Raw genomic sequence first — 12,535 nt, 5'->3', positions numbered from 1 at the left:
AATGCCTGGTTGTATCTTTTTTGGCTTTTGTTTTGTGGGGGGGGGTGGGGTGGGGTGAGGGAGTGGATTGCTCTCTTAAAACTCAATTTTCAGGAACTCTCTGAAGACCTGCGGAAGGAAGGCCCGGGGTCTGCACATTGTGACCTCTTCTCGCCTCTGTTCTGCGGCTGGCCATCGGCCTGTGGTCTCCCAGGACCTCCTCCTTCTGCTGTGCTCCAGTCCCTCTCTTTTGCCTCCTGTGTTGTCCTCCTGTCACCTTCTTGCAGTTGTGGCCTGTGAATTCTGTGTGGCGCTGGGGCTGGAACCTGGGGCCTGAGTGTGCTGGGTGAGCCCTTTGCCACTGAGCTGTCCCCACTCCCACCTGTCACCATTCCTTTAACCTTTAGGTCTTCAGTCCAGCCACGTCCCTCCCTCGGGCAGCTCCAGGGAGTCCAGCTTCTTTCCATACACAGAGTAGCTGACGCCTATCCTTTCCTCATTGGACCCTGTTGTCACCTCCACTTTTGGCCCATTTGTGGGGGTCTTGCTGTCCCTGTGGGCCTTGCCTGCCCTGATGCCACACAGCCTGTGCCACATTGTTCCCTGTCAGGGCTAGATGGGGCAGTGGAACAGGGACACGTGGGGAAGGTGTGCGTGTGTCACTGCTGGTGTGGCGAGGTGCTGCGAGGGGGGCCTCCCTGGTGTTCCCGCTGCTCGTAGCAACTGGCCGCAGGGAGAGTGGCCCCTGTCCTACAGGACAGTACCTCCTTCCCCAGAGGGAGTGATGCTTGCCGGGTGCTCTTGATACATAACAATCCAGGTAGAAAGTTTCCTTCCTCTCATGATTTCCTGAGTTTTTTTAAAATAATTGTAAATATTGAAAGCTTTGTCTTATTTAGGATGTTTCTATCAATGTTTAAACTGAAACAGGCCTATGATTTTTTTTCTCTGTTTTATTAGTATTTCTTTTTGGATTTTGGAATCAAGGTCATATTGGCCCCACTGTAGCCTCTGCAATCTGTTTTCTGGAATAATTTGCTAAGGTAGGAATTAACTGATCTTTGATATTCAGTAGAATCATCCAGACCTGGGAGCTGTTATTTATTTTTATCATTATTATCTAATTTCCTTAATGCATGCTCAAGAGCAAACTCTACATTCTAAAATACATTTTTTTTTTTTGGTATTTTATATGAAGAATCTAAACAGTGGTTCATGAATCTACTTTTGCTGGTGATTCTGCTCATCAAGCTCCATGTACTTGGAGGCTAATTGTTCGGTGTTCACTTTTGTGATGGATACACTTTGTTGTTTCTTGGAACTTTCTTTAATTCATGTTTGCTTGGTATATGCTAATTTGTTCTTTCTTTTTCAATCTTAATGTGTCTTTTTTTAAAAAAATTATGTGTTTCTTCTATAGCATCTTGCTGACTTTTAGAAAATTCGAACACAAAAATGTTGTCTTAGTGGGCTGGGGCTGTAGCTCAGTGGTAGAACACTTGCCTAGCGTGCATGAGGCACTGGGTTCGATCCTCAGCACCACATACAAATAAATAAAATAAAGGCATTCTGTCTGTCTACAACTACAAAAAATTCAAAAAAACTTTTTGTTTTAGTGAGTTTACACAAACGGTAATTATCGTTATATTAGGACTTCTCTCTGCTATTGTATTTTTTAAATATTTATTTTTTAGTTGTAGTTGGACACAATACCTTTATTTATTTATTTTTATGTGGTGCTGAGAATCGGACTCAGGGCCATGCATGTGCTAGGCAAGCGCTCCACCACTGAGCCACAACCCCAGCCCTGCTATTGTATTTTGTTCTTTCTTTTTTCATTTTCCACTTTCCATTGGAAAGATGGAATTTACTTCTGTTGACGTAGACATTGTTATGTTTTATTTTTATTCTGTCATTGCTCTGGATTTCAAAGCCATTTTCATGGTTATTTTTGAACTTATTACTATTTCCACCTTTTCCTAACAAAATAAGTGCTGTAGCCCAGTCTCTTACCCTCAGGTTTCTGTCTCTTTTGAAACCTCTCTTGGGCTCTAATCTACTTGTAATCTAAGTTTTCCCATGAGCCCTCACCCTACTCAGCCTTCAGTGGTCATCTGTGGTCACCCTGGCTTGGTCAGTGTGGAGTTCCTATAACGATTCCCGAGATCATCAGCCTGTGAGGAGGAAAGGTTTATTTTGGTTCTTGGTTTTGGTGGCTTCAGCTCATGGCCGGTTGGCCCACGTGGATTGGCCCCCTTGCTCTGGGCCCATGCGGAAGGGGACGTCTTGGCACAGCCTGTGGCACAGCTGGCCTCATGTCTGGGATGTGAGAGAGAGGAAGAGGAGGGGCTGGGTCCCAGTGTCCACTTTAGGTAGCCCCCAGTCACCAGACCCCCAGGGCCCACCTCTGAAGGCTGCCAGCACTGGAACAGCACCACTTGGAGGAGAAGGCCCGTAGCCTGTGGGTCGTGCAGGTCTGGACCGCAGCACTGGGGCACAGCCCCTCTAGCAGGCATGGGAGGCACCTCTTCAGTGTCCAACTCCTGCTGCGTCAGGCACTGCAGTTCCTGAGAGCGCTCTGGAGAAGGTGGGCAGGGGGAGGTGGGGGAGCTGGTGTCCACTTCATCGCCAATGGGAGCAGGTCTGCAGAGCACCCTGACTGTGAGGAGGTGGAGGAAGGTACTCGGGAGCATCTGAAGAATGCCCTCGCCTCCCTCAGCCTGCAGGCACGCGCCCCCCACCCCCCCAGCCACTGCTTGCTGCCTGCTGCCACCAATTCGGTAATAAAGTGTCCAAAATCTCTCTGCCGAGTCCTCCATGCTCTCTGAGACAGGAAAGCAGTGTGCTGGGACCCTGCAGCCCTGCGGCTGAACACAGCCAGCCTGTCCAGCCCTTGCCCTTTTTATTCTCTTGCGTGCAGTGCTGGGGTGGAACCCAGGGCCTCTTGCAGTAGTAAAGCATCCACCGCTGAGCTACAGCCCCAGCCTCTGCAGTTTTGAGCTGCACTGTCTTCTTGCTGCTGATTTTGAAGATTTAAAAAAAATACCACTGTTCCTCTAGTTTCAATGAGATTATGTCCCCCTAAATGCATCTTACGCTGAACATATCCTAAGTCAGAAACACATGTCTGGCTTCCAGGCTGCCAGGTTGGGAGGTGGGAGCAAGATGCAGAAACACACCGTTCAACGGGGCCTCAAATTCAGGACTGTCGTCTCCTGGAGCTCTTGGCTTTCAGAGACCTTGCATGCTTTACGCTTTCCATCCTGTTCTGGAGTGCTTCCCTGGGGGAGACCAGCACCCCAGCGGGAGCCCAGGAAATGTGAGTGTATCATTTAGCCGCCACACCATGGCCTTTACCTGGATTCTGCAGCTTTCCTTGCTTGTGACACGCAGGTCCTCCCGAGGTCTGTGGGTCCTGATAGTTTCTCCCAGAGCAGCTGAGGGTACTCTACACACAAGGCGGCTCCCTTCAGTCTCACCTGTCAACACTGATGGCTGCACACACATGGACGTGCATGATCACATCAGGGTAACTGCAGGCTGTTGTCTCAATGCAGTCACTGGGTTGGGACATTCCAATTCCTCTCTGCTGGCCACACACGGCCACACGGAAAGCGTTGCAGCTCTGCATGCCGTGTCTTGGTGCACGCTTCTCTGATGTGTTTTCTGCTGTCCTTTTCCACTGTAGCCTGTTATCCTTGCCTCTCACCAGCCCATGTCCTCGGGATTTAGGTGGGGCTCTTACCAACAGTCTCTATTTTGTTTTTTGATCAGATCATCTTAGACATTCAGTGGGGATGTTTAGCTCATTTACATTTAGTGTAGTTATTGACATTCTTTTTCTTTTTTTCTTTTTGTGGTGCTGGGGATTGATCTCAGAGCTTTGTAAATCATAGGCAAGCACTCTTCCCAAGCTATGTGCACAGCCCTTTGTAAGATTTCTATTTAAGACAGGGTCTTGCTAAGTTGCCAAGACTGACCTTGATCTTGTGATCCTCTTGCCTCAGCCTCCTGAATAACTGAGATTATAGGTGTGCACCATCGTGTCTGGTGACAGGTTAGTGTTTAAGTCTGCTCTCTCTTCTGGTTGGTAAGCTGCTGCATCTCCCACTCTGGCCTGGATTCCCTTTGGCTAACCCTGTCTTCTGCCCCACTGTCCCTGGATTCCCTCAGAGCTGTGTGTTGCTTTCCTGCAGTGCGCGCCCTGGGCTGCTGGGCATCCCTGCTGGGCATCCCTGCTGGTCCCCGGCAGCCAGGACCATCTCCCTTCCCCTTGTTTCATGTGCTGTGCTTGACTTGTGTTTTAATTTCTTGTTTTCTATTTTTACTGGTGCATATCTATGTAGAATGGTAGGTTCCATTGTGGTCAGCACTTTGTGATTATCACATGTAGTGCATGCTCACTTCAACATCCCCATGGATTTGCCACTCTCTCTTCTCCCCATCTTAATCTAGGATGTTTCTCTTCCTGTCCACTTTTTTATTTATTTTTTTTTGTTTTATTTTTTGTTTGTTTTTGGGAACTTGTGATTGTACTCAGGAGCACTCAACCACTGAGCCACATCCCCAGCCCCATTTTACATTTAATAGTGACGGTGTCTCACTGAGTTGCTTAGTGCCTCGCTGAATTGCAGAGGCTGGCTTTGAACTCGAGATCCTCCTGCCTCTTCCTCCTGAGCTGCTGGGATTACAGGGTGCACCACTGTGCCTGGCCTATTTTTCTTTTTCGAATTGGGGTCTTGACTGTTGCCCAGACTGGCCTTGAATCCCTGGGTTCCAGCAACCCGGCCTCAGCCTCCCAGTGCTGGGATTACAGATGTGCCACCTGCCCAGATTTGACCTGCTCTGCAGTCACTCGCAGATTTGTCTGTGTGGGAAGAGTTGTTTCAGGGCAGGAGCCGTGCTGGTTTCTTTGTCCCTTCCTTCCCTTTCCCTTTCTTCCCTCCTTTTCTCTCTTTTCTTCCTTCCTTCCTTCCTTCCTTCCTTCCTTCTTTCTTCCTTTCCTTTCTTCCCCACCCCATCTCTCTCTCTCTCTCTCTCTCTCTCTCTCTCCCCCCGGGGATTGAACTCGGGGCATTCAGCCACTGAGCCACATCCCTAGCCCATTGTGGTTGTAATAAACTGCTACAAACTTAGTGTCTTCAGACAACACCGTCCACTGCCCTGCAGTGTGCAGGATAGAGCCACTGGGCGAAAACCAAGGCTGCTTCCTTCCTGAGGCCCTAAGGAGAGTCCCTGTGCTGCCCTTCCAGCTGTGAAGCTGGCCTGTGGCCGCTTCCTCCTCTCCAGAGCCGTCAGAGCTGCGTCTTCAAGTCCCTCTCTGACAGGATCCCCTGCCTCTCTGGCCATCCAGATGATGCAGGACAGTGTCTCACTGCATGGCCTGACCACAGCTGCCATTTGGATGTGTAAGCAGTGTGCCAAGGGTTGGGGTGCTGGAGAGGGCCAGGCGGAGCACTGGGCAGACCGAGCATTGGAAGACTAGCCTCGGGTGAGGTAGGGAGGGCAGAGTGGACACCCAGGGCTGTCGTGCGGACACTGATGCTGAAGGCTGGCACTGCCCACTGTCCAGTGGGGGCCTCCTCTTCTCTCCATTCTGGCACTGGAGTGGTCTAGCCCTCAGCCTCCTTGTTGATGACACCAGGGGGCTCTGGAGAAATCCATGAGGGAAGAAGTCCACTCTTGGATGTGGAGCCCCTTCCTGGGTACCAGGCAACACCCTCCAGTGAGAGCAAGCGGGCTGGTGGGGGCTGGCATCCCTGCCCAGCTATCCCAGTGAGCACCTCAGCTTGGTCCCTGGTCCCTATCCTTGCCTCTCACCAGCCATGATGCTTACCTGTCCCCAGGGTCTAGGGAGTGCTTCAGACTGTGCCCTGTGCAGACCTAGGTGCCTGCATGGACCCTGCCTCCGGTGCAGTGCCCCAGTGTGAGCAGACCTGAGAGGGATCCGACTCTGCCCTTCCCAGCAGTGGGATTCTGGATGTCCCTTCACATCTTTGACCCTCAGTCTCTGTCAGAGAGAAGTGAGCCTCTCTGGGAACGAGGGCATCTGGGAGTAAGTGCCCTCCTCATCCTTCTCTGGCTCACAGGGCCCCGAGGTAGGTGGGGGCTCAGTGAGGACTCTGGGAGAGAGGAAGCCTGAGCCCCAGAGCACTGGCTTGCCCCCCGACGGTTGGAAACGGAAGCAGCTTCTCATCTCTTCCTCCTCCCGAAAGAGACCCGGGCTGGATTTTCCCCATAGGGCACAGAGGGCCCCAGCTCCCAGCTGGGAGCAGGCCCCAGGCCCCTCCACTGTGTTGGCCCGAGGGCCATTCCTAGGGTCCGCGGCTGTCGGCCCTGCCTCCACATCCTGGCCAGCTCCACGGGGACGGGGTCCAGCGGGCAGCCTGTCGTGGGTGAGCAGGGTCACTTCAGTGGCGGTCAGGCTCTGAGCCCGGAGGGCTGCAGAGGAATTAGGGGAGAGAGGACTGAAGGGATTCTCGGCTGTTGGGTGAGGCGAGACAGACAGACATCCGGGCCAGGGGTGGATCCTGGAGCGTCCGCTTTCAGCGCCACCTGTCCAGTGCGCCGGGACTGCGCAGAGCGATTTCTCCGCAACTGGCGCGGTGCAGGACCCCCCGCGGATCGCTAGGCCCTGGTCCGGGTCCGGGGCGCGGGCCGAGGGGCGGGTTCTCGGCCGGGGGAGGCGCCGGGGGCGGAGGGGCGGAGCGCAGCTCCGCGCGCCGGGTCGGGAGCAGCGGCTCCGCGGGGCCCGCCGGGCTCGCAGCATCTGGCCGGCGGCGGGGTAGGCGCCGGCGATCCGCGGGCGGGCGGGCGGGCCGGTGGCGTGTCGGTGGAGAGGGGCGGTAGGCCGGCGCTGCTGCCCTCCGGGCCTGGGCGACCCCCGTCCCGCGGCCGCGGGGCGTGGGATGGCCGGGGGGACAATGCCGGGTGAAGCCTCGGGCGGGCGGTGTGACGGGGCAGGCCCCGCTAGGGAAGCCTTTGGTGGGGGAGGGACAAGCGGAGAAGCAACCTGCTGCGAGCGGCTGGACCCTCGAATCCGCGGCGCGAGAGTGGCGCGACCCTTCCTGGGTCCCAACCCCCTCCTGGAGGCACCGAGGGGTGGGGGTCCGTGCCGGGCGCGGGCGCCGGGCGCGCAGTGTAGGGCCTGGAGGCCTGGGGGCCCGGAGTCGGTGCGTGAGACCTGAGCCGAGGGCGGAGCGGGAGACCCAGGGCAGGTGGACCTGGGCCAGGTCCAGAGGAGCCCGGCTGGAAGGACGGCCCGGGCTTCGTGGGCGGGGGCTCCTCTAGGGGGTGGCGTCTGCCCCATCACCACCGCAAAGCCCTCAGCCCCCCGCCCTCCTTGACCAGTGACTGGGGAGCGGTGGTGGAGCCGGTGGAGCCGACAGGGCTCTTGGCCTGCGCAAGTGCTGAGAGGAAGAAATTCCCAGGCTGCGCCCAGAGGAGGCCCAGGTGGGCAGGAATGGGCCCAGCGTGGGCTTCCCACGAGGTGTGCCTACTAGTGGGCGAGTCAGCAGGGTCAGCGGGCGGTTGGGGAATAGGAGTGCACGGAATCTGATGGTGGGTGTGGGGGCTGATGGCTCCCAAAGGCGTCCTTTACTAGCTGTTGGAGCTCTGCGTGGAAGTGCTGTGTGTGGTTGTGGGGACCCCTGGGAGGAGGGTGCCAGGCGTGGCTGCAGCTGAGATGAGGGTAGGGGTGCCGATGTGCAGTTCAAGGCCTCCTCCAGTCAGTGGAGGCCGTGTCACCAGGAACAGGCTGAGCTCAGCATGGGTGACAATACATTTTATGTCTTTGTCTAGACGGGGCAGTAAACGCAGCCCCCTGTCCTGAGTGTCCTGCACAGGGGCTGGGCCTGGCTGGGAGTGACTTTCAGGTGTGTAAGGACTGTGGGGGTGTGAGCAGGCCCAGGTGCAGGGGCCCTCCGACTATCACAGAGGGACAGGCTGTGCCAGGTGTACCAGAAGGGCCACTCTGCTGGCGTCTTCGCGAAGGCAGCTCCCAGCCGGGGACCACCAGGGCAAAGGAGTAAGGCAGTGTGGGTGTGTTTGTACGGGGAGTGGGGAATGTATATGGCTGGAGATGCAGCCAGGACAAGAGAACACGTCTCCAGGGCAATGGGGAGCCATGGTGGGCGCGGGGCAGAGAATGGTCCCTACTGCCCTGGAGGGCAGACAGGAGGGAATAAGAGTCTGCCAGTTAGGGAGGAGAGGTGGTGGGGGCTTCAAGAAATGGGTAGGGGGCTACGGAGAGGCTGTGTAGGACGGAAGCGGCAGGACTTGGATGACTCTCAATCCGGGTCGGAAACCTGCCCAGAGCCCTGTCTCCGGGATGGGGCCTGGGCCTCCCGTACTCCCCGTGCTCTTAGGGCCAAGGAGCAGGTCCGCCTCTTTCCCTAGCGCGGCGCGGCAGGGAGAGGATGCCCATAATCCCACAGGAAAGGCCTCGGGCCGCCGTCCCGGGCTTGAGGTCCAGATCGCCCGAACCGGGAGGGGTGGCGGCGTTGGCCCAGCCGTGACAAACTACCGGGGCTCCGGGAACGCGCGCGGCGAGGAGAAACCATTTCCGTTCGGTTTCCTTCCTGGCGGTGGCGGGAACGAGGTCTCCAGTCTCTCAGGTGGGGCTGCAGCGCCCCCTGGAGGTTCTGCTCGTTGGCTCAGGGTCCTGTGTGCGCGCAGCTGCGCGTGCGTGCGACCGAGACCCCAGGAGTGCTGCACTGTGACAGCGCCCCGCGCAGGAAACAGCGGGGGCTGCGGGAGGTCGCCCGCCCTCCCGGCCCGCCTGAGCCTGACGCCGCCCGGGATTGCGCGCTGACCTGTCTCCTCTGGTCTTCCCCAGGTTCCAAGCTCGCTGGCCGGGAGCGGCGGCGCCCTCCGGGCAGCTGGACAAGCTCCGTCTCACCATGCCCACGGGCTGAGCACGGCCGCGCCCCGCCGCGCTCCCGGCCGCCGCAGGGCCTCGTCCTGCCTCGCGTGGGGGCCGTGCGCATCTGGGCCGGGGCCCCGGCGGCTGACCATGGTGCTGCCGCCCCCAGACCGGCGCCACGTGTGCCTGACCACGCTGGTTATCATGGGCAGCATGGCCGTCATGGACGCATACCTGGTGGAGCAGAACCAGGGCCCGCGCAAGATTGGTGTGTGCATTATCGTGCTGGTGGGAGACGTTTGCTTCCTGCTGGTGCTGCGCTACGTGGCCGTGTGGGTGGGCGCCGAGGTGCGCACTGCCAAGCGCGGTTATGCCATGATCCTCTGGTTCCTCTACATCTTTGTGCTGGAGATCAAACTCTACTTTATCTTCCAGAACTACAAGGCGGCGAGGCGTGGTGCAGCCGACCCGGTGGCGCGCAAGGCGCTGACGCTGCTGCTGTCGGTCTGCGTGCCGGGCCTCTTCTTGCTGCTCGTGGCGCTTGACCGTATGGAGTATGTGCGCACCTTCCGCAAGCGTGAAGACCTGCGCGGCCGCCTCTTCTGGGTAGCCCTCGACCTGCTGGACCTGCTGGACATGCAGGCCAACTTGTGGGAGCCGCCGCGCACCGGGCTGCCGCTGTGGGCCGAAGGCCTCACCTTCTTCTACTGCTACATGTTGCTGCTAGTGCTGCCGTGCGTGGCGCTCAGCGAGGTCAGCATGCAGGGCGAGCACATAGCGCCACAGAAGATGATGCTGTACCCGGTGCTCAGCCTCGCCACCGTCAACGTGGTGGCAGTGCTGGCGCGCGCTGCCAACATGGCGCTCTTCCGTGACAGCCGCGTCTCTGCTATCTTCGTCGGCAAGAATGTGGTGGCGCTGGCCACCAAGGCCTGCACCTTCTTGGAGTACCGCCGCCAGGTGCGCGACTTCCCACCACCTGCGCTTGCGCTGGAACTGCAGCCACCTCCGACGCAGCGCAACTCTGTTCCGCCGCCTCCGCCGCTGCATGGCCCGCCTGGGCGCCCCCATGGGCCCTCGCCTACCCGTGAGGCACTGGACACGTGACAGGGCCCTGCTGTACCCCAGGGCGCAGAGACGCTGGGCCAACCTGGCCTGGTTTGCATGGGATGGGGTGGGGCTGGCTGCCCTCAGGGGCCAGTGCGGTGCAGGGCTGCGGCCGCTTCTTCATCTCAGGAATCCCTTGGACCATGGACCCTCAGTCCCCACTGCGCCAGCCCACCCCAGCGCGGAACAGTTTTCGAGGCTTGAGCCCAGTGGAGGTGACCTGGCCTCTGCCTGCTGGGCCTGCCCCTCGGGTGGGAAGGGAGGGCAGAGTGTGACGACATTTGGTCCCTTGGTGGGGGTCTCTGGCTCAGAGTTCTGGGCCAGGGAGGCCTCTGTCATTTTAAAGACTCTCGTTTACAGTTTTGTATCCAAAGCCTCACCTCTCTGCCTGTTTCATGCGCTCCTAATAACTAATTGGGCAGGGTGTCAGGGAGGGTGAGTCAAGAGAAGTGCCTCAGCGCAGGGAGAGTGGCTGTGGGGCCTGCTGGGCAATTCAGGGTGGGGGGCTCCCTCCTTGGTGACTCTCAGGAACGCCTGTGCAGCCAGGCATAGGGAGGCATTGCAGCCCTGCCCCAGAGACCCCTCTTCCATCTAATCTCATTGCTCCCTCCTCCACTGTTACCATAACCCAATGGTGTTCTTCCTGGCATATCTTGACCCCCACCTTGGGTGTCCAGGCCCCATGTCCCTGCCTCCCCCTCAGGTCCAGATGTGCCCTGTCCCATGGAAGTCCCTCTCTGCTGATGGGCTCTTCCAAACCAAGACTGCCTGTGTTGGATGGCCTCAGCGCCAGCTTTCCCAGGCCGAAGAGCAGCCCCAGCCAGAAGCATGAGGCCTGGCCACACCTTACTCCAGCTCTCGACACCTGTGGAGTCCACAGGCAGCAGAGGCTGGAGCCACCTAGGTGTTCTCTCACCTGACCTCCTGTGGGTCCCACTTCTGTGCTGTGTCCCTGTGTCCCACCAGTCCAGGAGGGTCTCTGTGGCACCTGGGGGCCTTCTGAGGCTGAGAGGATGGCTCTTACCCATGACTGGCCATGGTTACATATGTCCTCCAACCTCCGGTGACACTTGGTGACACTCGCTGCATCTTGGAGCTCTGTGCCGTGCCAGGCACCTGTCCACTGCATTGGCCTTTGCTTCCCTGGAGGCAAGAATGGCCCTCCCTGCTGCCCCAAAGCCTCAGGATTTCTGTCATCTGTGACCACCCCAGGAAGGTATGGGGCTAGCCATTCACAGTGGGCTCCTCTGCACCCCGACTGCCGCTGTCCAGGGCCCCAGGGGCAGGCGGGCTCCACTCCCAGATGGGGACTGCCCCCCTGTCATCTGGAGTCTGGCTTGGTAAGTTGCCTGCCTTCCAGCAGGCCCTGGGGACAGGTGCACAAGGCTCCCTTTGTGGCTAGGTGTGACCAGTGCCTCTGTCCTCCCCATCAGCCTGTCCCTACCTCCACCCACATCCTCAGTGGCCCCCCTATGAGCATCCTGCTAGTGACCGCAGGCCTCTGCTCTGGGGAGCCCACCCTCTAGTGTAGCCAACCAGGAAGGGAAGTGGAGGGGCTGCTGGTGGTGGAAGAGTGGCCCATGGGCAGGTGTGGAGAGGGATGGGCTGTGGGAGTCTCACTGGCCTGTGGTCAAGCCTGGGATGTTCTCAGCAATGTTGGGTGGGGGCCAGTAGGTGAGGCCTGCATTCTGAGTGTCCAAGGCTGGAGTCTGTCTTGCTGAAGCCAGTGCCTGCTCGTCCTACCTGGTCTGTGTCCTGGGTGAAGACCACCCTCAGTGCACAGGGTGCACTCATCTCCGGGTGAGTCCTGGAGCAGGCAGGGTAGGCTGAAGGGCACGTGGGCTCCAGCGTCTTGGGCTTCTGGTATCTGTTCTGTTTTTAGGTGCTGGGGATGGAACTCAGGGCCTTTTGCACGTGAAGGCAGGTGTTACTGAGCCATGTCCCTAGCCTTGACCTCTGATTTTGACTCTTCTGAAAAACTTGCTGACCTAGAGGCCTGGGGAGGCAGTGTGGTAGCATTGATGTGGGTCAGCTCTGCCTGCCAGGCCAATGTCCTGTGTCAGAGGTGGGACTTGCCATTCCTGGCTTTGCTCCCTCCAGCAGAGAGAAGAGGGCCTGGGGCTCAGAGACCCTACCTGAGGTTCCAGTGCACTACCTACCCCAGGGCCATGCAGGGCCAATGCCCTGGGTCTCCAGGCTCCTCGGCATGGCTCCTCCCACGGCTTCTGCCTCCCACAGAGCCCTGCAGAGTGGCCCCAATCCTGCTGTTACTCTTCCCAGGGACATGGCTACACCCTGTCTTGACCTGGCTTAGTGTCCCTACCCCCAGTCTGTGTGGCATCTGTACATATGGCGGTCACTCTTTCCAGGAGGGAGCAGAGCCAGGCCATGGCAAGGCTGGGCACCGAGGGGCCTTTGTTAAGCTTGGCGTAAGGTTTGTGTCCTCTGGGGGCCCCCTTGGGGACAGGGTGAGGCCCTGGCTGTATTATGGCCTGTCCTTCCCTGGCTTCCTAAAGTGACTGGTGGTGGTCACTTGTGGCAGAGAAGCCAGCCAGAAGCCCCTTGTCCTTTCATTGGTCCATTGAG

General features: G+C 58.1%; 1 protein-coding gene across 1 annotated transcript; it reads left to right on the top strand.

The window, feature by feature from the left end:
- Positions 1 to 6,702: 6,702 nt before the first annotated feature.
- Tmem121 (transmembrane protein 121) lies at positions 6,703 to 10,219 on the top strand. The gene is made up of 2 exons (XM_076847921.2): positions 6,703 to 6,763; positions 8,816 to 10,219. The coding sequence occupies exon 2, from the start codon at positions 8,993 to 8,995 to the stop codon at positions 9,947 to 9,949; it is 957 nt and encodes a 318-aa protein (XP_076704036.1). The 5' UTR covers positions 6,703 to 6,763; positions 8,816 to 8,992; the 3' UTR covers positions 9,950 to 10,219.
- Positions 10,220 to 12,535: the final 2,316 nt, after the last annotated feature.

The sequence above is a fragment of the Callospermophilus lateralis genome, chromosome 3, assembly GCF_048772815.1.
Source record: "Callospermophilus lateralis isolate mCalLat2 chromosome 3, mCalLat2.hap1, whole genome shotgun sequence".
In the NCBI taxonomy this organism is placed as follows: Eukaryota; Metazoa; Chordata; class Mammalia; order Rodentia; family Sciuridae; genus Callospermophilus; species Callospermophilus lateralis.
The sequence above is the reverse complement of the archived record's forward strand: the minus strand, read 5'-3'. Positions and strand labels throughout refer to the sequence as shown.